Here is a 27913-nt window from a genome sequence, read left to right as displayed (position 1 = left end):
TCCTTCTTGCAGACGGGGTGGTTTTGCTCTTATTTGCGTTATCGCGCTTGCGCCCGCGACTGGCGCGCCCTAAACGCGGCGAGCACCTGTTACATTCTTCATTGTTCAACGAGAAGCCGGCCGGTATAAAGTGCATAACCGTCGTACCTACCGCGAGTGCTCAAACCAACGTACACCATGTCTGAACAAGCTGAAGCCGCCCCCACTTCCACCCAAGAGGACCAAAAGCCCGAAGTGGCCGCCGAGGAAAACAAGGACGTCAAAGAAAACGGGACCGGCGAGGCCGAACCTGTTGCTGAACAAGAAAAAGAAGCCCCCAAGGAGATGAGGGCTGTAGTCTTGACCGGCTTCGGAGGGCTGAAATCTGTCAAAATACTTAAGAAACCCGAGCCCACGGTCAACGAAGGCGAGCTTCTGATCAGAGTCAAGGCATGGTGAGTTTTTCTTTATTGATTTTTGGTTTCCTTTTTAAAATAGTAATGAATTCGCCGGTTTAAAATCCAGAGGACGGATATACCCACTCGGCTTGTTAAAAAATCAATTCACGCCCTATTTACGCTCTCTATGACACTTTTATTGTACCAATCACATTTCTCTGTCGCCGGAAATTTTTACAGCTTTGGCCCATCTTCTCCAAATAAAAAAATTAAACACAATTTTTTTTCCTAATTCTTGTGCTTGTTATTCAATTCGAAACCAGTACAATTACGAAGATGTGAGTAATTATTGTAAGCGGTGTTAATTAATTCGTTTTAAACATGGCATTTTTAATGCGAAGAATGTCGCTTTAATTGGAACAATCAAAGGAGAGAAGCAAAAACCGTCGTTATTATCGCAGCCATCGAGCACTACACAGTTTTACGATTAGTTAAGAAAAAACAGACAAAAAAGATTCTGCTTGATCATTGCCTGTTGGTCACTTTCCTTTAAAACTGGATATTTTAATGTCCGTCACCTGTCTCTGCCTTCCTCCGGCTCTTTAACCGCTCATATTGCTTGTTACAATTAACGACATTAATTTATTGTTTACTGCCAAGTTTAATGAACTATTTTATCACGCAGTTCATCGCAAATATCTTATTTTTACGTCATAAATTTCTCTCATAAAATGTTTCAATTCTTCGATGTGGAATATATTCGAAAAAGTAAACCCCGAAGGCCTAAAAATAGACGTCGTTATAATATTTTTTATAAAAAGGCTTTAAGGATGCGACTGTTGTCAGATTGATGGAAATGTCCGCTTGACGTGAATGTTTAATAAACGTCAAAGCAAATCTGAGCAAAGATTCTCAGGTGTTCTTTGATCTTCAGTTAATTTAGTGGCTTGGTGTAAGAAGTTACAAATTGGAAAAAAAATTGAAATTGATTTTTTTAAAAACAAGCACAAAATTGCGGTTCACAAATCATCGACGTAGCTGTTGGTGTTTTCAATTTTTTCTAACAGATGTGCCATATTTTATCGATTCCGCCCTTCTTAGGCAGATGGTTGGGCTGAAAGCATTTTTTTGTGTGTGTGAAAGATCGTTCGAGAATGCGATAATTTTGCCAGAATCACCTCAACATCGTTTCTTGCTTCGAAATTTGATTCGCGCATCAGTGCGTAAAGCTTTAACGATTTGTTAGATTCAGGAAATTTCCCAGTCGAAGGCAAACCAACGCAAAACATGTTTGTCTCTAAGGTTTTTGTTTATCTCCCGTTGATAGCAGAGGTCGTAGAGGCGCATTTTTATGAAATTTAATTGTATTCCGCCCGAGGATGTCCGAAACTGAGCTTGTCGTCAATTCATTGAAATTATTATCGGCGGACAATATCGCTCATGCAGCCACCACCATCGCTATATTAATTTGTACATAAATTATGATAAAAAGTAAATAAAACTGGAACACAGGTCATTATAATTTGAATAGATACTGCAAACGTTCGAGCAAAATGTATTGATGCGTTTTTTATCTTTCACCTAAAATGTTATCTCTAAATATACACAAAAACAAAAATCCTAATTTTCGTGTACAATGTGGTAAAGTTCTTTGTTATTTCATGAATCGATGTACACAAACATCACGATAACTACGCACACCAAATTCAGTGATGGGTGATTCAAACAGGAAATACGCCTAGTTTCAGCAGACATACCGATGTGAAATTATTTAAAAAGCAAAATGAAAGTGGAAATTAAATGCAACAATAGAGAGGGAGAGAGATGTCTTTCCGGTGATGTTTTACTAGTTATTTTAGGGGAAATGACAACTCTGTCGTTCCGTCGAGTTAGCTTCATTTGAATTCCTACAAGATTTCAGGTAGTCAAACATTCAAAAAATATCTGAAAGATAGGGACGCTTCCGGTTTTTGTGTTTATTGTGTCCATGAACTCTCTATCGCTTCATGTTTCGATTTTTCGTAGCAACCAGAAACAACTAATTGAGACTTGCATTCTACATTCTGATGCTGCAGTGACTCATTCAACCGGAAACTGTTACAGTTCGAGAAAGCAAATCTATCTGATTTTATTAATTTTAATAGATTGCATTTCAGCACTAAAAACAGGTCTAACGGTAATCATTGTAGCGTTAAGCCTCGAATTTAGATCATAATTATTATTAATTTATTGTACTCCTTTATTTTGTGAGCAATCTGTTTTATTGTGTTTTTGTAGCTTCCTCTAATTAATATAATAGTCTCGGTATCCGCCTGTTGCATTTAATGAGTTCTGCATTAATTTCCAAACTGATATGTACACTTTCTTTGCGGCTGAAGAAGCAATTACGATGCACCGAGCACGAGCAGATGTCAGAATTAAATGTTTATCTATCGACGCTTCCGTTGTAATTTGAGGGAATACTAGAAGTTTCCTTATTATTCGTGAGTTTGTGCAACAAAGTCTTGGTCACTCAGCGAACCAGATCCAAGAACATTTCTATTAAATTTTCTCACACTTTTCAAGATTTTCCGCTCACATACTCGCGCCAATCAGATAAAATAAAATTAAATCGGTTCTGGCAAGGAATTCTTGTGTTCAGTTTCTCACCCCGTGGTCAATAAATGAACCGCCAAATAATCAATTGTGATGAAAGAAACATCGGGAACAATTTTATGTGATGCGACATTTTCTTCTAGCTGCAGTATCGACGGAAACATAAACCTAGAACGAGTTTATTGAGAGTGTTTAGGTAAATAATAAAGTTTATTGGTTTATCCTTCAGATAAAATAATCGTGGTGAGACAGCTTGGTACCGAAAAATTTCAACGAATTTTCAAGTTTACTGTCGGGGAACTGGAACAAGAATACGATTATTGTGATTGTAAAATTTAACACTGCAATCGGGTAAAATTTACGTTTCATTTGAGTAAATATTTACGAATTTTTTAGGCTGGAATTTCAGTTAAACGAGCCGAACAGACGACTTCAATGAGTTTTTCCCCAGAAATCTCCAATGATTCAGGTCTAGATTAATTAAATTGTTTTTTCCTTTTGCTGGAAGAGAAGCTCAATATTTGATTTTGCTAATGAAAATGACCGAATACGGCAAAAAAAACAACCTTCGAGAAATCTCTTAAATGAATTATTTTTTTATTTGCCCGAATGGCTTTACCAGAGCGAAGAAGTTAATGTCGAGGGTCGCGTATCCAGCGCGTAATCAATAAACCGGGTACAGTTGAGACTCCAACTAATATTTAATCAATTAATTAGAATTGTTGTAGATTTTAGTACATTGTGATTCACGTTCTTTGCTTTGAAATAAAATCTACAATACGTGGAGAAATCAGAATGGATTTTCTCAAGTTGCATTTTCTATTTTTACCCTTCTGTCTGGCAAAATGCAAGGGGTAAATGCACTTCCGGTCTGTGCGGCGCCATGTCTTGCTGTCTCGTTAACCTAGAATGAGGATTTGCGGACACCCAGAAAGTAAATTGCAATTATCGCGTCTCGGTTTTATTAATTGCCATGCCATCATTTTTCGTATGGCAATTATTCAAAATTACTAAATCTAGCAGGGGTGAGGGTGCAGTTGGTAAGGGCGAGCGGAGACCCACCCCATTCGTATCACAGCTATATTTAAGGCTAATACACATTTAACTTCATAATGAACAACATTTTTCAACACCCCTGAAAAACAAATATTGTTTATAGGTTTTAATTTATCAAAAATATATACAGAGTGTGTCCGTTTGATTTTTTTTTTTTGGAAAACAGTCGGAGTGCGTGTTGTACAGGGTGTTGGTCACAATTCTGTTTCATCGATTTCCGATTTGTCAAAATGCCACAACGCCAGCTGTCAGACGGTGGCGTTCGCATGACCATTGTTCATTTATTTGTCCATGTATCGATTGGGTCAATAAAATGGTGGGAGCCGAGGGTGAGGAAAGCCATACGTCCATACGTCTTTCGTAAACAGGAAATATCTGAAATTTTTGTGTCGGCCTGTTGTTAATTTACTATATAAGTAAAAGACAGTTTTATTTTTGGAGTTATCAGCATCACTCGAACAAATTGTTTATATTATTAAACGGTTTGTATACTCGCTTCACAAATAGCTCGTAATTTGTTGTAACAGCATAAACAAAAATAATAATGATTAGAAAAATTGGGGAACATGTGCGGAATGTGAATCTCGTTACCCAGGTTTAATGGTTGGTCATTTCATGCCCCCGGCATTTTTCTAAGTTCTAATAAAAAGCACTTATTTGTGACGAACCCCCTCTTGTTTGTTATTAATCGTGGCGTGACCGGATGTCGTAATTTACGATACTGGCACCCGATATTAGATTATTTCTCTTCTGTTTTATTTACGAAGAACTGTACCCGGCGAGCTTTCAACTATGTTGAAGTCAATCGGTGCGGAACAATTTTAGAGCTTGATTGAAGTTTAATTAATTTGCAAGTTACCTATTGGTACATTGGATAGTGCGAACCGGCTGCGACGACACTTTTCCACTCAACTGCTGAAGAATTTAATTGTCCTTAAAGGATGACTCAAGGAAAGTTTTTATTAGCGGGAAAATTGTGTTTGCTAACGCGTTAAACTTAATCCTATTAGTCATTTCGTAGAGACAAAGATGAGCTTTATGGACAACTTGTTAGATTTGGACGCGTTCCAAATCTGTTGTTGGACTTGAACCGATCCCCTCACGATTTATGATTAGTGATTAATATCGTGAGTTACTCAGCGCCTAAATAAATCACTGCTGGTAGGGAAAGGGGTTCTCGACTATATTTGTTAGGGTTTAGGGGATTTTTTGCACACTCACTTAACCCGAAAGGGGACGTTATTGCGGATATACGGTTTCGGTTTTCTCTATTCACGTAAATTGGTAAAACCACTCGATGCTGTAGAACTTTTCAACTCACACTAAAGCCTAATACATATTTAATCCAGTTTTCCACTTGATCTCGGGGTTTTATTTAATATAATTGGTTCGATATGGATGGACTATTGATTTGGAAAAGCGACAATAAAAATCACGTTAAAACTTAAAACTACGAGTAGCGGAAGTTTTCATGCGTGGTCACAGGTTTTACAATATTCACACATTTGTATGCATGATATGTATGTCCGTGTCTTCCTAAGTCTTATCTCTTCCTTCAGATGCGCAAAGAAATGTTGAATTATTTGTGTGACGGGTTGACGAATTTCGATTCTAAAACTGAACAACACTTATGCTGGAAATTTTTCATGTCAGACAAAAAAAATATACTGCTCACACATTAAGAAGAATAGTAAAAAACAGGGAAACCGTGTTTTTTTATGTAAATTGCAATAGATTTGTCTTATTGTAATGGATTCAAAGTGTTCCTTTCAAAATTTGTTGTACATTTGTACCTGGTGAGTGAAGTTTTACCGCCCGCACGATTGACCCTATTGAAAAATTAGTAAAAATTACGAAACTTTAGGGTTACATTCCCTTGATATAAGACTTCAAATGTGTGTAATCAATTTTCCCTTATCACTTAATTCAGAGTCATAAAATAAAAAAAATCGATTTTGAGTAAAAACATTTTTTTTTTCGACACTGTCAGAATTTGAGAATTTTCTCCTTTGTGAACGGATTTTGATAAATGTGACAACTTGTCAAAACGAAACGTCAAGTTAATTTTAAAGATTTTATGCGATTTGGGGCCTATAAGGGGGTCGTCGAACAAAAAAACCTTGTATTCAACTCGTTCTTGTGTAAATTGGACTTTTTTTGGCACTCGTGGGCCTTTAAAACGCTCGTTTCGCTCACGTTTTAATCTGGCCCACTCATACCAAAAAAAGCCCAATTTACACACGAACTCGTTAAATAAGTAACTATTTTCGTACACGCTCATAATTCACAATTAATTCAAAGCACACATTTATGAAATTCGCATCAAAAGATAATTATTCGTTTTTGAATTATTCCAATTTTAACATTAAGAGCGAAAAATGACCAAGATTTACAACTGCAGTGTCATAAATAAATATCTCATTGTTGGGAAACATCTGTTGACCATTTTTCTAGTAATTCTTAAGTACCATAAATAACCTACGTCAACTTCTTTTGTGGAACTGACCGCCCAATTTAACAATAAATCATAGCTAAATTTTGCACTTTAATATCAAATCCCATTTATTTCAAAAACTGGTGATGTTTTCATGATTTCAATGACACCAAATTTTTCCTAAATGTTTGAAAGGACTCATTGAAAAATTATGTAAATTAATGTAGCGGTTATTAAATTAAAACAAAATCTTTACCTGTTTCATTAAAAATTTTGAAATTTTTACTGACTGTTCTACAGTGATACACAATCTTTCCTGAATTTTTGGAGAATTTTAAATTGATTAGAAGTGGGTGTTTTCGCTCGGGCGGTAAAACTTCACTCACCCGTATAAATTTTAAAAAGCATTCAATTGATATTATTTATTAATGACGGGCTTTTTAAATCCATTTGTACCATTCAAACAAATTGAAAAGTACTTGCTTTCAGCGTTAATAACGGTATCAACGAATTTGACGTGGAAAATGTTATTACTCTGACTCCTTTCCGAATTTCCGGATTATATTTTTTTATCAGCACATTTTGACGTAATTCCTGAATTAGTAATTTATCTCGTTATCTGTTTCCTTTAATCTAGTAAAAATGTGTCAGTATTTCTAAATATTATGCATGTTTTAAAAAAATTCAATTAAAACTTGTAAATTATTCAGTTCTTTGAAAAGATGGGTTTCTGTTCTTAATGATTTGTGAAAAGAAAGTTTGTCTAAGAAGATTGTTACTAACAACTACATTTCTAGGTTAAACAATTTTTTTGTAGTGTTTATGGAGTATAATTATTTATAATTATTGTGTTTTTCATTACTTAACCAAAAAAAAACATCAAAATATTTAAGGAAATAAATAGAATTTAAAAAAACTCATACAGGGTGTCCCACCTAAGACTTTTAGGTCTTATATCGTGCGTTCATTTAAAAAGTTGGCGTTGGAGAGTCGATTGAGAACGCACCACTCGTGTAAAAGGTAAAAAAAGCGCAAGATTACACATGATCCGTGATTCGTTATCCCTATAGTGCGTTCACAATCATCGAGTCTTCAATGCCAACTTTAAGGATAAATTTAAATGAACGCACGATATCTCTTTTACAACTATTAATGGACCGATTTTTGTGAAGCTTAATAGATAGATCATTTAAATAAAGGGTGGAGATTAATCTCGCGTCACTCAAATACCTCCAGTCTTATTTTGTGAATTCAATCTTTTAAGGTTTATACTAAACTGTGGAACAACAATAAACAAGGACTTCCGCAAAAACGCAAATCTTTGGTGGGACACTCGGTGGCACATCTTGTATATTTAATAAAAAGTAATTTTCTAAAGTTTAAAGACCAATACATACTTGGCTATTTTGATACTTGCGTGAAAAGTACTTAAAGCTTGTTACAACTCGTTCTACAATTTATATAGGTAATTGCCTTAACCTCAGTTTTCACGCAAGAATTACACAAGATTTTTTTATGAACGTTTAAATATTAAAAAAACATTGAAATATTTTGACATTTCCTTTTATAATTCCTTCTATAAAATGTTAAAATAACAGATTTTGAATTCGTAATTAAACCTATTATCTAAGAAATGACTGTAATTAAGGTAATGAAAGTTTGTTTCTATTGTTTGTTTACAAACAATGCTTTTTAATTATCAATATGTTTTCAAGATTCCAATAAATTGTGATTTGATAATTTATCTTATAATTTTTTTCCTACTACGTATCTAGAAAGTTTCATCTACTGCCCTAGCAACACACTTGTAATCGAAAGTGAAACCTATCTTGCGTGTGGTTGCTAGCTACGAAAGTAAAATACTTACGCGACTAGGAGATTCCTTACGGGACGAGGAGAATTTATTTTATTTTGTGACAATTTCGATTGAGGTACCTACCCAAATCATTAAATGGAAAACAGCAACACATTTTATAATAATATGTAGTTTAATTAGTCCAATTGAATACAACAAAGGAAAATTAATCTACTTATTCACATTTATTGTGATTTATGAATTGTTGGAAAGTTAGGTTATATCGCTCACCCGACTTGACAGGCGACAATGAGCCTAACGTAATTCCAGCGGCTCTTTCAATTCCGTCACATTCCATATTTTGCGGGAAGACTTGTTGCATAAATACCAATAACCGCAAATTATCAAACTAACATTACTACGGATTACACGCACTTACACAATTCACGCGGTTTTAAGACGAAAAATAAAATGTTTGTAAAAGCTGTTGCTATGGTTTTTACTTCCAAGATCCAAGGACGGTCGCGATACGGCACGATTTTTGCTATTTTTTTTTAACATTATAAAATGTTGGTGCTTCGTAGTAGGAAAAATTTAATACAATACACGATGCGCAAGTTTCTTCTTTCACCGCGGAGGTTTCAAGGCCCTCGGCTGTCGCCTCGGGTCTTGAACTACCTCCTTGGCAAAAAAAGTTCACTTACGCATCTGGTAATGTAAATAACTATTTTTCATACCCGTGCGAAAAGAAAGGTTATTTCCGCACTAGTGCGTCAAAGTGACATTTTTCAAACTAAAATGGCAATGAAAAATATGACTTCAATCGTGAGTGAGAAAAAATATGTTTTAAATTAAATTAATTTTCGGTGGGTTGCCTAACAGTAAGGTCACTGTAGGTACTAGTGAAAACAAAAAATAAAAGATTACCTATTTTATAGTACAGAATTTTTATGTTTGTGTTTTTTTTTTAAATCTGTCTCTTATTGGTAGTGTTGAGGAAAAACAAAAAATAAAAGATAGTATGTACATACATAATTAGCTCCTTATCGAAAAAATCATGTTAGGCAACATTCACAAAAACAGTAATTTTAGGTTTCACAGAAAAATTTACTGGGTGGCATTTGAACGGATTTAAAAAAAATCTATTTACGTTATAGTTTACTTTAGTAAATAAATAAATCCGCTAACATATTGTTGCTAACTACATATTAAAAAATAAACTTTTTTTATTAATAGGTGTTGCAATTGCATCATCATAAATAATTTTTATCAAAATCTGTTGTATTGCACCAATTGTTATTAAAATTCATTAACTTTTGAAATTCATCTTTCCATTATCACAATATGTACATATCACGTTGCCACATTTTTTGTTGACTTATTAGGCCCGGTTTTTGGAAACAATTTTATCGGGCCAGTTACGAGTAGTTAACTCTCCGATGAATATGTACAAAAATCATGTAATGTGATTGGTTACTTTCTAGCGTTTCTATAGCAACGCTTGATTTAACTGGGCAGTTAGTTATTGCGCCGGTCCAGAAACCGAGCATTAAATGTAAAACAAACGCCAATACTAATTCTTATTTTAACCGTCGCACTTATAAATATTTATAATTGTATTGTGTAATCACAGATGTAAATATTGTACAAAAACAGATAACGAATCGTACGGAATCCTAAAAATTCATTAAAATTGTGAAGTAACATATTTTTTATTTGTTAATTATTTCGCGATGATAATATTTGTAATAAATACAACACATTACTCTGATTTTGTTTTTGCAGTACAATATCCAGTTGCAATTAAAGCTCTCTTGTTTCTTTTATCGAGTATAATAATTCTCTGATAACCGCACGTACGAAAGCACAGATACAGCTGGCACGTGCCTGCAGCTTTCAAAATGCAATCGAAACACGTTCTATTGACGCTTTTTGCAACAGAATTGAATTCAACAAACAATAATGGTATGTTGCAGCTGTATTGGCAGTCCCCAATATCGTGAAAGTAAACTTAATCAAGAAGATACTCGCAGTGCCTACTTTGAGAATAATAATTATGTACATATTTTTTAAAATTAATCACATCGATCTCTTTATCAAAATTTAACGTGGAGGTAATAAATTGAACGTAACCATTACATTTCGATCGTTATTCAAATATCAAAAACGCTAGATAATTACTGTTACGGTTTCATTACCGTAAACCACACGCGATAAAAAAAAAAACAATTTAACAAAGAGCTTCAGTCTATTTTTAAAAAAGTGCGTATACGAGACCGAAAATGTCAATTTTTAATCCAAGGAATCCCATTGAGATTTCGCTTATCATTAACAAAACTCGCCAGATGCATATCTGTAATGGGAGCGGTTTTGTTGTGATAATTCACATTAAGAAGAGCAAGTGCTAATAAAAGCGGCAATAATACACTGCGACAGTTTTATTACGTAAAACTTTGGTTGTAATAGGATGCCAAATGGTCCATAACGATCCGTGTCCCATTCGCGAATTTAATTGAATCGGTTTCACTCAGCACCAAGTTTGATGAACTTTAAAAACCGTGATAATGGAATCTTTTCTTTTCGTTTCAGCGGCCTGAACTTCCAGGACTTGATGGTGCGCCAAGGAGCCATCGATTCACCCCCGAAATGCCCGTTCATTCTTGGTTTTGAATGTGCAGGGGAGATAGAACAAGTGGGTGAAGGTGTCGAAGGTTTTTCGGTAAGCGATCCATACCAATTTTATGCTAATCAAGATGATCTAGTAGGGAATTCCCAGAACTCTTGCACCGAGTAATTATTATTTTTTGTGTTTTTAAATTTCGTGGTTCAATGTACTGTTAAATTTTAACGACTTGACATTCCACGTCGACTTGGAAATTCGTGAAAAGGGTCTTCGAGGGATGTAGTCGCAACACCTTTTTGCCCGATATCGAGTTTAGTCTCCGCAGCAATTGAATTTGGAGGAAGTTTGTGGTTCGGCATTGTTTTTCCATCGTGATGAGCAACGAGGAGTTTTAATCATTCCGGAGTTATTTTATCAAAAATGAACGACTCCCACGGCGGATTAATAATCACTAGCGCACTTTTCATTACGTTTTTCACCTGCTCCTTTGTCATCGACGTCCCTTCTAATCCATATTTATTTCGACGCGATTTTCCCCAGCTTAAACTGTTCCCACTTCGCCCCGAATAAATTATTTCCACATTACTCGTCCCTTTTAATTCGTGTTCTCCGCACAAATGACGTGGAAACGCCGCCGCCGCCGCCGCCCTAACTCAAATTTCATTTGTCGAAAGGAAACTTTTCCCAAGACGACTTCTCCGTCTGCGTGTCGAATTTCCATTTTGGCGACCTTGAATGTGGAAAACTTGTTACCAGGCAGAGCTGGTGCTCGTAAAAATCCCCCGGAACAAGTTGAACTACATTTTATATCCGGGTAATGTGGTGGGGTTAATGGGCCGGGGCCGGGGGTGAATCCCATCTGGCCGTCTATAAATGATTTAGGATCGAAGACACTCCGAGAACCGGAGCTTAAATTATCTCGAGCTCAAAATCCCGGGTTTTACACAATTTTACATCTCAAAATTCCTCGCCCTCGCTTGTTTATTGGTCGGCCGATAAATAATAGATTAGGCAATAAGTAATGGAAGTCCGGAGGGTAATGGGCAGCGTGATCATGTGTGCACACACCGTCACTAAAATTCCCAATATCGATTACGCCCCGCCATCGACGGGCTTTGTTCGCAGAAGACATTTGACAACGCGGTTTTTGATTCCAACGTTAGATTTAATTGGTTTAGTGCTTAATTAAATTAACCTTCTATCGATGATCCTGATCAAGAGGATTACCGAACCAGGCCGACGCGGCGAGCCCCGGAGTGTAAACACGTATTGACGTTTATTAAATTTATTTATAAATTCGTCGTCGAACGGATTAACGACCACAGCAACCAATAATGCACATGAAAAATTCATCTCAGACGAGAAAGATTAAGGCAGCCAGGCTGGATTTTAATCCTGATGGCGAAAGACGAAAACATGACTCCGGAGTATGGGTCGATTGTTGTGCCAGACAGCCGAGAAATTGAAGATAAAGAAAAGTCTGTATTTATAGTCCGACTACAATTCAATTTCAACTAAACAAAGCTGCATCTGAACTTTTTCAATTTTTTCCAGGCGGTATTGCTACAAGCACTCGTCTTCTAATCTGTTCCACTTCATTTAAACACGTTCCAACTGTTCCAACTCTCATTTCGATTTTTTCATCCACGAGTCTTGATAATTTAATGATAATGACACATCTGAACTTGTGGTTGGATGCGGGATACTCAGGTGTTTTTGAAATTTATAGGTGGGAGACCAAGTGGTGGCTTTGCCGGAGTACAGAGCCTGGGCTGAACTGGTGGCCGTCCCTGCAAAATATGTGTTCAAACTCCCCAAGGATGTTTCCCATCTAGACGCTGCTACCATCACAATGAATTACACAGTGGCCTACATCTTACTCTTCGAACTGGCGGGGTTGTCCAAGGGAAAATCCATCTTGGTGCACTCAGTAGGAGGAGGAGTGGTAAGTTAATAAAAGTCGACACGCGTTTTTACTAACCCAGTTTGCCCGTCCCTTTGTCTTATGTGCAAATTGAATAACGTACAGTTTTAAAAATACGCTCCCTCTTGTATTTTTCTGTAAAGACTGTTTCGAGCAGCCTTAGGGAATTAAATTACTTTCAAACTGCGTCGAAGTTTCGCATTTTGAAACTGTTTTTAGGATAATTCGAAATTATTTTCGCCAGCGGGGTCCGAAGGGAAGCATTTCTAAATATAAAAAAATATGCAAAATTATGGAAATGAGTGATTTCCATTTATATTATACAAGAAACACGTGACATGTTAAGTAAGGACCATAAAAAATTGCGAATTTCCAGTGAGTAAAAGACTTGGATTTTTTACAGCGATGGAGTGAGTGAGATTAAGATAATCGGTTTTTACCAATTCGCGTGATTCACTTATCGGCTGAATTGTTTCAAAATATTTTGTTTAATTGACTGCTCTGCGGTATAAATAAATTAATCAATAAAAACACACCGACTTCTATAAACGAATTTGTTGCTAGGGATTGCTTACGATAGCAGAAATGCTTTTTCTGTGAAGAAATTAATTCCCTCGACGTTTTAATACATTTTTAAGTAATAATTGCTCGTGGAACTAAAAGCAACATATGTACAGTGAATTTCAAAATTATAGAGTACACCTAATTTTCTACAGTGTGAATTGCACTTACATTTTTTGTCAAAGATCAATGTCAATTTTGACAAACAAAATGCCTAATTTAACCGAAAACGTGAAAGTGCTCATTCTTTCCAAATTAGAAGAAGGATGTTCGATCCAAATCGTAGCCCATCGCGAAGAGCACCGTGCAGAGGATAAAACAGACAATATTATGGTGTTCTAAAATATCAGCGACATTTTATGTTGTCAAACTTACCTAACCTATATAAAAAATATGACGCTCAAATTTCAAAAAGGCATCTTTACATGTGGAAAAAATTGTAATAAATCGACTTCTTGATTTTTGAGGTGTACTCTATAATTTTGAAATTAACTGTAGTTTTAATTTAATTGTGAAGTGAATTATTTAAACATCGCAATATTGCACCATTGTTGTTGTAGCTTCAAAAATAAATATAAAATAAAATATTCTTTTGCAAAAAGAAAGTTCCAAGTTTTTATCATGCTATCCTGATAAAAAGAGGAGCAATAATTTTTTACCAATCAATAATCAGGGTCCATTTTTAGTACATATTTGGAATTTACAAAGTTTTACCTTGTTAACAAAAAAATGAAAATAAAATAAATACAGTCAGGAAAAGATTAATAGAAAGAAAACTGTTGCAGAATATTTATTTACATTAAAGTACGGTAGAGATATTTTACAGCGCGAAAACTAGGCTTAAGGCACGAGGCAAAGCCGAGTGCCTGACTAGTTGGAGCTGGAGAAGTTTATAAATTCGTAATGTTATTGCCCTAACTTGTTAAATATTTTTTCTCTGATATGGTTCTTGTAGATAAAATTAAAAAAAATGTACTTCATCTACAAATTTAAAATTTGTGTTTTATAAAAGTTACTTTAAGCCCGTAAAATTCGGGACCCCAATGTTTGTTTTGAATTTAAGTTCTATATTTGTTCTCTTTGTGTTCCACCTCCTCTTTGATAAAATGTGAAATTACAGGGTCAGGAGTGCGGTAGCCCGGTGGTGGTGAGACGTCTCGTGGTTATTTGTCATAAACTGACTCACTTTATTATGTATTGTATTTGCAACGATTTCTCCTCTCTTATCAGCGGAATACAATTCGATTCTTACTTTTATGGAGGTCGTATTGTGTTTCCTTGTTATGCCAACTGATATGGTTAACGAGTCGGGAACGTGGCGTCGCGCTGCCAGTTGCGTTCGCTTAATAATGAAGCGCCGCCTCCGTCGCCGTCCCCAGCAACAGGTTGTGGGTGTTTGCACTGGCGTGTTTCCCGTTTGTGTCACTGGCGCCGCGACGGCGTCTCCGAGTCTGGCTGCTTTAAGATTCATATTGATTAGGACTAGGGGCGCGTCCAGACGCCGCTCGGCGATGTCCCGACCGCACCATATGGACGGACAGCGTCTCCGCTCACCCTTAAAATTAATACATGGAAATTCTTCCGTCTCATTACGACCTGCTAAAACCATCACCGGTTTTTTCCAGATGGTATTCGCCACTGAAACGCTCTGCTTTCAATACCGCCGAGATAAAAATTTATACGAGCCACTAGGGGTGATTTATGCGGCAATGAAATGCACATACGATACGGAAGAGCAGTGCAGGCGGTGGCTAGCACTGAAGGGTTGTAAAATGTTTAGACAAGGGACTCGCTACAATAATGCATGAACACACACCGCTTTGTCAACTCTGTTTACTTTCCGCTGTTTATTTTATACAGAGGCTGCTCTATTTTTTCTTATACATATTAATCTTTATTTATTCTACGTTATTATAAATATTTTTGTAGGATGGACATTGGAAAATTAACAGTTTAAAGTAAATATTTCGGATTGGCAGTAGCCATAAAATAATTAAATTTCAGTGGTAGAGTGCCACTTAAAATTTGTATTTTAGGTTTCTATTTGATTAAAATGGAAGAAGATAACTTTTGAATTCTTTGAGCGACACACCTTTTTCAAAATTTTGATTTAACTGACAAGGAAACAATATTAATTAATCAAAATTACATTTTATCGTTGCATTTTCTTTATTATTAGTAACAGCACAAATTTTGTTTTGTTGCTTGCTTTATCTCATTTTTTATGATACCATGTTTCAATTGTTTTTGATTTACGAGGAACTATTATTAAAATTAAAAACGCAATTTGTCTCGTATTTACCAACACCTGCACATGATTCTGCCATATTTACATAAAAGTTGCAAAACATCTTATTCAAGATTTACATCATTAACTAAATAAGAATTAATGTGTTCTGAACTTCAGTTAAGATATTTATTATTAGCAGAACCACCGGAAACTGTGCTATTGTTTATAACTTCATTTAATTTTTCTGGTGAAACATTTTACAATTTACCGAGAATATTAAACACTTAAATTTTCTATTAGAATAGTATAGAATATTATGTTGTTGTCAAAGGCGCACAATTAGATTTCTTTCTGTCAATACTTTTTAATAGAATTTTTATTTTCCTTGTTTATTTTATCGATCAGGTTAAATATGTTATAAAATTTGAGTTTGTTTTCAATCAATGGGATGAAATGATAAAAAAACAAACACAATGTTGCTTGAAAATACCGCGTGAGCAACAGTTACCGTTTGAGTTGGCAATAAAACTATGGTGACTTTTTCCGTCTCTGTTGGCTAGATTTGTCACATAAAAGTGAATCTGGGTAGGTCAGTATAAAAATCAGAATTTGACTTTTTGGTTGAAATTTACTTTTTATTTTTCTTTCACTTTGTTTGTAAGTGAAAAATTAACAAAAAATTAGGAAATGTACCTTACCAATACCCAGGTAAGTGTGAAAAATTTCGACACTTTTATTTAATTGCCGGACCCTGTACAATGTTGCCAGCTCTATTTTTGGTGTAAATTGCGGTGTTGATGGTTTTTTGATAAAAAAGACAGACTTTGTAGTAAATTTAAAACGTTCCAAGACTCAGTAAATACATGTGTCCCAAAATCACTGGAACAGCTGATAATGACAGATTCTATATAATAATCTGAGATAAAAATTTGAATACAATTACTGTCGCGAGCAATAAATTTTGGTCGTCAATGTCATTTCAAAATTTGCTTAGATTGTCACAGATTTAAAAAAATTCCCAGCTTAATTATGCCCATGTCAACAAAGTGTCAAAAGAATGAGAAAAAAATGACAATGTCATACAACATGATGATAGGTTATGATATTTACGACTGTTTTTGAATAGAGCATTTTCGATTGCGTCAAAGAATGACTTTGACGACCAAAATTTATTGCTCGCGACTGTACATACGTCGAGACTCCAATTAGTTTTCAATATTCAAGTTTCACAAAGTAAATAAACGTCTTAGGTATACATACAGCAATACGGTGTGTTCATTCGCGCGCCTATACTTATCCAAAAAACAGTGAAGCCTCCATTAGGGCGAACAAACCCTGCAGCCCCCATTAGGTTCCTAACATTCCATGAGCCCCCATTAGATCCCGAACACTCTACATAACCTCAATTTTTATATGATGAGATTTTTCACCGGAGGTCAAAAGTACAAAAGTGTACAATGTTGCCAGCTCTATTTTGGGTGTAAAATAGTGTTGGTGGTTCTTTGATTAAAAAAAACCCGATTATACGTTTTTTCGGTCTTTTTAATTTTATAAATGCTTTTGATATACGGGGTATTTAACGAGTGATAATTAACTCGACGGAATTGAAAATGCAACCCACAAAACATTTCGAAAAAAAGCTGGATAATTTTAATTTACATAATTATCTAGCTTTTTGGAAATGTATTGTGGGTTGCATTTTCAATTCCGTCGTGCTCATCGTCATTATCACTCGTGAAATATCCTGTATACATATTAGTTTGTAAACATTTTCTATGCAATTTACGTGTAAGTATATTAAGTTTGAGAACATGTTGGGTCTTCCTACACATTATTAAAGTCCACATTGTCTGCAACATCTTACAAAATTTTGAACACGGAAAGGACATTTGTTGGACATAAAACATACTATGCATAATGGTAGAATATTTCCTTAAATGTCTTTTACGATGTTGTTATGTGGAGCAGCAAAGCAATTTCAACATCTTGAAATTGTGCTTCTGTGAAACATCTCAAAATAAATATTTTTAATAGGTTTTCATAACATTTTTCCACGGTACTGTAATTGTAACTAATTATTCAAATTGTATTTTCCCTGACAATGAGAGGCGAGAATCCAAGAGAGAACATAGCGGGGCTGTTTGTAAACCTCTTCAATTATTTTTTGTGAGGCCATAAAAAATTAGAAAAGTGAAAGACTTAAGAGAGAACGGCTCGTAATGAAATAATGAAGAGTTAATTTAATTGTTTTAAGGGTGGCGCTCTTGAAGCAGATGGCGATAAAAAAGTTACACGTTTAATTAGGTTTTTAATTTTCATTAAAAAAATTATGTTTAAACAAACATCAGCAACATTTCACAGATCATAAAATTTTAATCGGCAAACTGCAAGCTTGTTTTTATTGAAACATTTTAAACACAGGGAATTTTTTTATGCGATTGATAGGTGAACTCAGGAGCAGCAATTATAAAAGACAGCGTACAATAGATTTTATCCATTATTGAATGCAAATTAAGCGAGTTATGTAACTGGAACATACGCAAATTAAATTAATATCTCGAATTCAGTCGGTGTGAAGTTGCAAATCATCTTGCTTAGTGAGGAAAATGATTTATAACATTTCCCGCAAAAATTGTCTTGGAATTGACTTATTTTTCATCTCGGTAATAGCTGTTATGCAAATTTTCTGTGGCTAGCATGAGGCTGTATTTTCTTTTGAAAAGCTTTTCAGACTTGATGCAAAATGAAAACTGACTGGGACAATACCAAGCCTTGCCTTGAAATAAGATTTTATCTTTTATAAGTAAGAAGTGGTTTCTGGTGGTTTCTGGGATAGCATCAAAGATTTCAAATGAAAATAATTCAAGGTTTTACCACCATTAATAAATTAATCCTGCCGTGATCCTAACCATGTCGGATGTTCAAGTCCGCTTAAATGAAACCAATATGAAGCTGAAATCTGACACCACCAGCATGGGAGATTTAATTTTGTTAATAACTCTTTCATTGGTCGCCGTTCTAAGCCGGCTTTATTCCGAGGTGTTACAGCACCACACTAATAAACGTCAAGAATAACAAGTACCAAAGAACGAACGATCCATACCAGTTTTTTATATTTAATTTAACTTAAATGCTTCGAGACTGTAACCCCTGTCGTGCAGTTTGTCAAACGTCTCGACTTCCAACTCGGATTAATTCTTCGATTAGCCGAACCCAACCTAGAAGCGTGTTACTTTTACTTTTTTTAAACTTCCTTAATGCCGCCCTAACACGGCGAAGTTCCCTTTTGGCGCAAGGTCAGGTCTGCACATGGCACTTTCGCTGCCAGACGGGGGTCGGCGACCTTTCGGGACCTTCCCAAACTAGTCACCCCTTTTTGCCACCAAATCCCTCTGAATCGTACCCAAAAAGAAGAAGATACATATTTCCGTCGGCGGCGTCGCACACGTGACCGGCGGCGGCGTGGAGTGGGTGTTACTATAGGCAAACGATCCGACGCGGCCAGACGACGCAGGTATTGATCGTCGACACACGCAGTAATAAAACAGCGTCGTTCCTGGCGGCGGGTCCGAAAAGGGGGTTTGTGCGACGACCCTTTTAAATTTCCGCTCACGTCCGCCAGACAGTCTAACTCACTCAACACACATTCGCGACCAGTCTTCATTATTTTAATATTTCACATCCGGAATTCATTTTTCTTGATCCAATTTGGCCCAAGTGTTTTTCTGGAGCGACGGTTTTACCAGAGTTGAACGATTTACTTTGTACATATTAAAGACGGGGCCGGGGACGGCGCTGCGTCACGCTCGAATGTACAGACGAAACTAATGTTGTTTGAAATCACAGAAAGGACGATAAGGACAATCCTGTCTAATTAGTTGAGAAAAATAGAATTACGTGCAGTACAAATCATTGGAAATGTGTGTAATGAAAGTCGCAACACGCACGAGGGGTGGAAAATTGCATACTCGTGTTTTTGATAGGGAAAGTGTAGCTTGATGTCGATACGATGAATGTTAATAGCTAGATATCATTTTGATATAGTGTCAGAAATATTTTACGTTGTTAGTTTCGGTAAGATGGTTAAGCGCCGATAACTTAAATATTATTGAGAATCGGTGATCAGAACAACCTTCTCGTAAAGTCATTAGAGTTTCAGCACGCCCGATAAGGATTAAATTATCTGATAAAATTTGGATTTACACCGTAATCAGAATGATATTATTCCAAGTGTATTAGTTGGGGGGGCATGACTTTTTTTTAAACAAAAAATTAAGACGTTAGATTTTTTTTTTTGTTCGACACTCAGAATTTGAGAATTTTCCTCTGTGTGAACGGATTTTGATAAATGTCACAACTTGTCAGAACGAAACGTCAAGCTAATTTTAAACATTTTAAGCGATTTGGAGCTTTTAAAGGGCTCGTCGAACAAAAAAACGTTGCCCACTCATGTCAAAAAAAAGCACAATTTACACACGAACTCGTTAAATAAATTACTATTACAAAACACATCACACACAGACTCACAATTGACAAGATATTTATAGATGGAGAGATGGTCTTTGGTCACGTCTTGCAAGATGACCCTTATCAAACCACTGAGATGATACCTTGCAGTTTTCAAAGACTACCCAATTTTTGTCAAACGTTATGATTTAATAAAAAGTGTGTGATGGCTGTGTCTGATCAGCAACTATGTAGATATAAACAAGTCAAGTGAATATTTTCTTTGAAAAAATCGTGAGGTCCCACTTTTTTTTCAAACATCCGTTTAGATACATACATCGGTGTTCATTTAAATTTCTCCTCAAAGTTGGCGTTGAAGACTCGATTGTGAACGCCCCACGGATTACCGATCACGGATCAGCTATTTAAATCTAACCTCACTTTTTGCGTTGTTTATGTTTTTACTCTGCAGACGGACGAGTGGTACAGTTGCGGCCGTTGAAATCTCAGACAGGAAAGATTTAAACACTCTGTATAAATTCGGAAATTTGATTAGCGTAAACAGGATTTTCATCAAGGATTATAAAGTCAGTGTCAGTATTTGACATATTAGGTCAGAATCGCGCGTAACTTTTGAAATGCCGCAATTATCTGATTTGCAAAAATGTGTTTGACCGAGGGACGGTGTGAGTATAAGAGCCATTGCGAGAGAAATTAATGTGAATAATGTTTGAGTGACATTTTGAGAAACGTCACTTTCAGTACCATTTACAAAGCCAAAAGTTTGGCGTTGTCAAAGTGTCTAAGTTTTCAACGGCCGCAACTGTACGTTCACAATCGAACAACGCCAACTATGAGGATAAATTTATGAACACCCGATATGTATTTAGATAGACGAAGCTCAATCATAATGCAAGAATTTGCGGCGTTTATTTAGGATCTCCTTCGACTAAGATTCCTAAAATGTTGTTTTTAGTGTTTTTGAAGTTTATTGTTAAGAAGAAATAAAAAGTGATTTTAAAGGTTTGAGCGGGTGGACTGTTTATGATGTTTGAACTCGCAAAAAAAAACCAAGGTGCATAAAAACACAGTGATAAAAAAGATTCCCCTTGAATCACTTTACTTTCGTAAATTTTGATCTATATGTGCAGATTTATTATTCCAGGAATGTTACTGAGCGTCAAAAGATCGCTTCGGCACGAATTCAAGCTTGTGAAAGAAGCGAGGGACGGCATTTTGAACATTCATTACATTAATTGCATAATAGGTAGTAGTTTATTTGACGAGTTCTTGTGTAAATTTGGTTGGCCCACGAGTGCCAAAAAAGCCCAATTGTCACACGAACGAGTTGAATACAACGTTTTTTTGTTCGACGAGCTCCTTAAAGTCTCCAAATCGCTTAAAATCTTTAAAATTAATTTGACGTTTCGTTTTGACAAGTGGTGACATTTATCAAAATCCGTTCACATAGGAGAAAATTCTCAAATTCTGACAGTGTCGAACAAAAAACATTTTTCTAAAAACGTTTCATTTAGCCAAACGAATGACGTTTATGTCAAAATTTACGAAACTGCACAGCTCACTATCTGGGTTAAAACCCAGATACTACTGAAGGGGTTTCTTAGTAATAAATTAAAATGTGAATATAAACACGCACCACAACTTTGTTTCTCGACGTAGAGATACACACCGATGTGCAATTCAGAGACCTGTCATTTCTCATTCAAATGACGCTGGCGCAACCTTTCTAACTATTTCCGAAATTTAAATATCGAATTAAAAGTAGCTGTTCTTTTAAAAGGAAAGTAGCTGCAAAAAACAATGTCCACGTTGCAAATGTATTGTGTTGCATTTTCAGTTCCGTCGGGCTGATTATTCTCGTGAAATACCCTGTATATTGCAAATTTTAGAATGACTGCACTTGGTTAGCATCTACAATTCATTCTGTATTTGTGACGTCTACCTTGTATGTTCTGTCTAATTTCTAAATGATGATAAATCGGCCGCACCAAAGAATCATACATTCATCAATGCATACATTCTTTCCATGATAGATAAGCAAGTTGAAGCGTGCGTTCTCTTTTTATTTTTAAGACAGACAGAAAATAAATCTAATAAATCTAAAGAAAATCAAATAATAAATTAATTTTCTATTAACATTTAAAGTGAAAATAACTTAACGAGGGAAAATTAGAGAATAATTATTATTTTATAATAATTTAAAAAAATGTCACTCTTAAAAAATTTGTCGAAAGACTTTGCTCTGCTTTTAATGAAGAATCTGGTACCTTAAAATGTAATTTTCAAACGTTAATTTCACTTTGTTTAATAATGAAACTTATTTATCAATAATTTCTCATGATAATTGTAGAAAAAGCGGATAATGTTGATTACTCGTTCCAATGAATTACGCCACTCGCCTGCGGCTCGTGACATAAAATAATCCTCGGGAGTAATAGCCATCATTATCCGCTCATTGAATAATAAAGGTTTTTTTTTATTTGGCGTCGAAGTTGGCCTTGAAGAGTCGATTGTGAATGAACCATTCGTCTTAAAAACACTGAATTTTTAAATTGTAGATTAAAAACACAAACAACGCAAAAAATGAGGTTAGATTTAAACAACCGATAAGAGTTGTAATCCGGTGGTGCTTTCACAATCGACTCTGCAACGCCAACTTCGACGCCAAATTAAAAAAAAACACCCGTTATACTATGTATTAACGTATTGATTTTTGTTTATTTGTTATTCGTAATCATATAATTTTTTTTAAGCAATAAACGTCATTGTATAACAATTTTCAAAAACGCAACCGAATTATATTCGTTATTAAACGTTGAAATGCATTACAGTGTTTTTCTTTTGCTTTTCTCCTTTTGTCAATTGTGTTTCACAATTTCTCTATTGATTTTCCCATTTATTTTGCTAGTAAGGGATGATTTGTAGAACAAATTTCTTTTTTGTCAAATGTAATTCATTATTTTTTGTCAATTGACTTTCCCATTGTGACAATGAAAATCAATTAAATTAATAAGAAAAGCATTTTGTATAAAGTGAAAGTAATTTGAGAAAAGGGGAATTTCATTTGACATATCATTTTGACATTTAAAAAATTGGAAAGTCATTTGACAAATCGTGAAAGACAACTGACAAACGAATAAAAGGAAAAGAAAAACACTGTAAAAAAAAACTACACAGTTTTTCATTTGTCAATCAACACCGTTTAAATAGAGGACAAAAAAATAATAGCACTGCTCTCATATATCGAACTGTGTTTATGACAGTGGTCAGCTGCCTTTGTCGAAAGATAGATTAGTGATTATTTCTTTACAGAGGGGTAGGCTCGATTCTTTTGCGGGCGGCTGTACAATTTGAAAGAGTTTCACCGAGGGATGATTTGCTCAAGGATACAACAATTTGGGCAGTGACCGAAGAGAATATTTCGAAGCATAATTGAAGGTGGCAGTTGAATTACTTTTAGAATTATTAGAAGTACCTTAGGCCTTTAACACAATCTTACACCAACTTAAAAAAAAAACAATGAACGTAGGTCTAAAGTAGTGTATAACGTTATAACTGGGTATGACCGATTGACCGCACAATGAGTGTTTCCAACAGATCCCAATTTTATCCACAATCTTTTTGAATCGCCCAATATTATACCGCAGAAATTTTCAAGAATTTCTCAGGAAAATGGTTCAGCTCAGAGCTGGAGATTACAGATACAGTTGGTTGCGAAAAAAACGGGAAAAGAAAATTTTCCTAATGTAAATTTGGTTTTATCCATTTGTCAATTAATTGTCTACTTGACAATTGACAATACCTATCAAGTGATTTCTAAAAATGCCATTGAATTTTGACAATAATTCTAACCTATCTCTCGTAAGAAGGTTTCACACTATAGAAAAATTGTAAAAATGTGACAATTTTATTCTGACAGTTTTTTTGCAACAATACATGCACAATAATTTCAAAATTTGTCAACTTAAAATTGTGTTAATTTAAAAATGTACAATCTGAAAACTGGGGAGGTATTTTGATCGATTCTGAGAGATGCGAATAATCTAATGACGGCTACTCATTGACGTAAGGGCGAAACGATGGAAGTAATTGAATCATCAAGCCCCTACCCTTTTATTTTTCGATCTTCATTAATTTGATTTTATTTAGAATAACGTATGACAAAGACTGATAATAATTTATAGACAGATTTTTAAACGCAACACATTAAAAAAAGTAACAGATGTTTTTTGCAGTTATATACAGGGTATTTCACGAGTGATAATGACCCCGACGGCGTTGAAAATGCAACCCACAATACACTGTCAAAAAAAGCCGAATATTTTAAGTTTAATACCCGGCTTTTTTGGCAATGTATTGTGGGTTGCATTTTCAATGCCGTCGGGTCCATTATCAATCGTGAAATACACTGTAAAATTAGTTTTTTGATCCCTAACAATATTTTCCTTCCATACTGATAAGAAGCATCGTAGTGATATTTTTTGGAAAACAGGAATTTTCGAGTTGGAGAGATCGATGCTAGTGTGACCGACGCTGATTGGTTGCTAAATAAAAAAATCGAATAAAGTCCTGATTCAAGAAAGCTTATTTGACTTTTAGCTCATAATAACATCATTCGGAATTTATTTTTAACTTTATTTTATAAATTGAATCTTATGCAGAATCCGTAACACCACCACTTATTGGTTTTCACAGATCCGCGAGTCGAAAACATCGAAACAAATACTTCAATCAAAATAAACTCCCGCGGAGGTTTGTGGTCCGAATAAACAGCTTTTAATGAGTTTTCATTTATTATTCTATCCTCGTTAACTGCAAATAACGGCTATATCTGATCCCACACTGCACCTAACTCCATCTGTTGAAATGAACTTGTTAATTCAAGCCTCAATTATATAAACGAGCCTAATGCAACTGAGATTGCTCGAAACAACTCAATTTAACGTTTAATTTCATCCAAGACGGGACGGCCGCCGTGTGGGAATCTTCACAAAGTTTATTTTAGCGTCAGACGTTGTGAAACATCACTTTTTGCACGCTATTAATTTAGAAAAGAAAAACAAGTGACGGGGGTAGTTGGTTCCGTTATTTTTCCCACTTAATCTTATCTGGTGGTAATTGAATTTAGTTTGTCGAGTTCGTTTATTACATTTCGCCGCCAACCTCGCTAAAGTGATGTTATTCGATTCAGGGCCAGGCGGTGGTGCAATTGGCAAAAACCGTCCCCGACGTCACCATCTTCGGGATCTGCTCCAAGGGCAAGCACGAGGCCCTAAAGAACGCGCAATCGCCCGTCGATCATCTGTTGGAGCGCGGCAGCGACTACTCCAGCGAAATTCGCAAAATTTCTCCAGACGGCGTCGATATTGTCTTAGACTGCCTTTGCGGAGAGGAATGCAACAAGGGCTACAGCCTACTCAAGCCCATGGGCAGGTACATCCTGTACGGCTCTTCCAACGTGGTGACAGGGGAGACCAAGAGCTTCTTCAGCGCTGCTCGTTCCGTAAGTCTTTCACACCACCCTCAGCTTGGTGTTTCTTCAATTTTGCTTTCCTACTAGTGGTGGCAAGTAGACAAAGTTTCTCCATTGAAACTCTTCGACGAGAACCGAACACTGTCCGGTTTCAACTTGCGCCGGCTCTTGTTCCAACAGGGTGGAACTGAATTCGTGGAGAAGGCCGTGCAGAAAGTCTTCTCTCTGTTGCAAGAGAAGAAGATCAAACCCCTTCTTGATTCGACTTGGGCCCTCGAAGATGTAAGAATGAAGAAGCAGAACTGTGGAGTTGGTAATAAATTGCTCTGTCGTAGGTTGCCGAGGCCATGCAAAAGATGCACGACAGGAAGAATGTGGGGAAACTTATTTTGGACCCCAGTTTAGAACCAAAGCCAAAACCGGCCACTCCGGCCAAGGGCAAGAGCAAAGAAGACAAGAAGAAGCAGTCTTCTGAGGAGAAGAAAGAAGACGAAAAGAAAGAGGAAGAGAAGAAAGAGGAGAAGAAGGATGAACAACTTACTAATGGAGATTCGGCTGGAGATTCCGGTAAATAGAGATAACACTAGTACAAAGTTTTTTTTACAAAAAAGGTAATTTTATTGCACATTTTTTTTCTTTGTACGTTCTTCTGCTTCTTAGACTATCGGTGCCGGTAAAGCGTGCTCTGTTGAAACGTGTTGTTTTTTCCAGATTCTAAGGAGAAAGAGGGTTCGAGTTGAATCGCTTAAGTATTGCGTTGAACAATTCAATTTTTGTCAAAATTTTAGCCTTTGTGTTTGATCATATATTGCTACGTTAACTAACTTATATGTTGTTTAAGGACAGATCTCAAATTAATCTACCATTCATTAATCTGAGCTGTGTTAATTTTAATATTGTGTAAGGAAATAGTCTAGAACGAACAGTCAAAAGAGACCACTACGATACATAATTTTATGATTTGTTTCTTCCAGTTGTATTTTTAATTTTATTGTCGATTTGTTACTGTATAAGTTTTAAAGTGTTTATTAATTAAGACGTCGGTGCTATATTGAAAATTGCGACCCCTTCACATGCGAATTTTCGAGGTAGCACATCTTTCCATATTCTTAAAAATCAGGAGCACATATCTGTGTGAATCAGACCAAAAAAAAATCATTAGGTAGCGTTTTATACAAGATATTTTTCCAAGCTTAGTTAGGTTTTTACGTAAAATTTTCAAATGGGGACAAATAATTCTACTTAAATTTTTTTATCGCGCAATTTTTGCTATAACTTGCTACTTTTCAAGCATATCAGTGAAAACCTAAGTCTGTAAGCTTGTCGCTTTCCGACACTACGAAATCAATGTGATTCAGTTCTCGTTATAGTTGCTTTCAAATTCACTTCCGTGTCTAATTACTTTAGTTGAATAGTGTAAAGTTTGTGTGCGATATATTTTCATAAATGAAATGTAAGATGGTATAAAACGACAAGTAAGTTTATATTTTAAAAATGATTTTGTTGATAGGAATGTATAATCTTTATGATAAGCTAAAATATATTATATTGCTATTTACCGCTTATATATAAATGTAAGACTGATGTGTTAACGCTATGCATATTGTTCGTTTGAAAGCCTGTATAATAAATTGTATGATTGCCAATCTTAAACACTCTTTTATTTCCTCCAAGGCAGAAATTTCCGCTCTTAATTAACAGATACAAAAGATCTCATCCAGATAAGTTTAATAAGTAATGCAATATGCGTAAACCACTAGACCCAAGTAGATGAAAAAAGCAATTCTGTCGATTACTATACCGAGCAGTATCCACATTCCTTGGTGATTGTCGTTCAATTTAGAAAAAGATTCGTTCAGATTCCCGTACTGTGCAGATGACTAAAACAATTTAAATCAAACAAAAGTTACACAAATCCAAAATAGTATCGGGTCTTCATTTGAATTTATCCTCAAAGTTGGCGTTCAAGAGTCGATTGTGAACGCACCACTCGTCAATCTGCAGAATAAAAACACAACGCAAAAAGTGAGGTTAAATTTAAACAGCCTACTTTGAAAATAACGTGGAGGGAGAAAAGACTGGAGATGGCATTTCCTATGCTTCCCATGTTAAAAATCCGTACCCTCTAAAAGCACGTGCAACAACCTTTTATGACCCAGTCCACAATGCGCTAGATAAAGAAGCACAATGCGTGTGGAAGGAAGGCGAAGGAAGCCATTGGCCTAGCATCTATATTCAGAAACCTTTTATGACTCTGTAGTTTTCGCGGGCTGGTACACGTATTTGAATTAGTGCCATCTCCAGTCTTTTCTCCCTCCACGGAAAATAAATTTAAATGAACACCCGATATATCGTTATACGAGTTGCACAAGACAGTC

General features: G+C 35.7%; 2 protein-coding genes across 3 annotated transcripts in view; one reads left to right on the top strand and one right to left on the bottom strand.

Moving 5' to 3' along the window:
* Window positions 1–84: 84 nt before the first annotated feature.
* LOC138123841 (synaptic vesicle membrane protein VAT-1 homolog-like) lies at window positions 85–27188 on the top strand. Of its 2 annotated transcripts, none has more exons than XM_069038662.1 (7): window positions 85–434; window positions 10847–10976; window positions 12610–12825; window positions 25254–25565; window positions 25623–25817; window positions 25871–26102; window positions 26247–27188. In XM_069038662.1, the coding sequence occupies exons 1-7, from the start codon at window positions 178–180 to the stop codon at window positions 26273–26275; spliced, it is 1371 nt and encodes a 456-aa protein (XP_068894763.1). In that variant the 5' UTR covers window positions 85–177; the 3' UTR covers window positions 26276–27188. The 2 variants fall into 2 exon arrangements, with proteins under 2 accessions (XP_068894763.1, XP_068894764.1); XM_069038663.1 differs by having other exon boundaries at window positions 25871–26146.
* LOC138123847 (uncharacterized) overlaps window positions 27175–27913 on the bottom strand; it is a 63975-nt gene continuing 63236 nt past the window's right edge. The window contains 1 exon segment of the mRNA XM_069038679.1: window positions 27175–27415. Within this exon segment, the coding sequence (XP_068894780.1) occupies window positions 27263–27415 (153 nt within the window). The 3' untranslated portion in view covers window positions 27175–27262.

Source organism: Tenebrio molitor, chromosome 2 (assembly GCF_963966145.1).
Source record: "Tenebrio molitor chromosome 2, icTenMoli1.1, whole genome shotgun sequence".
NCBI lineage: Eukaryota > Metazoa > Arthropoda > Insecta > Coleoptera > Tenebrionidae > Tenebrio > Tenebrio molitor.
The sequence above is the reverse complement of the archived record's forward strand: the minus strand, read 5'-3'. Positions and strand labels throughout refer to the sequence as shown.

Coding starts and splice junctions, on each gene's coding strand:
- LOC138123841 (XM_069038662.1), top strand. CDS start 178: ATGTCTGAACAAGCTGAAGCCGCCCCCACTTCCACCCAAGAGGACCAA. Junction 10,977..12,609: donor AAGGTGTCGAAGGTTTTTCG/GTAAGCGATCCA, acceptor TGAAATTTATAG/GTGGGAGACCAAGTGGTGGC. Junction 25,566..25,622: donor TCTTCAGCGCTGCTCGTTCC/GTAAGTCTTTCA, acceptor CTTTCCTACTAG/TGGTGGCAAGTAGACAAAGT.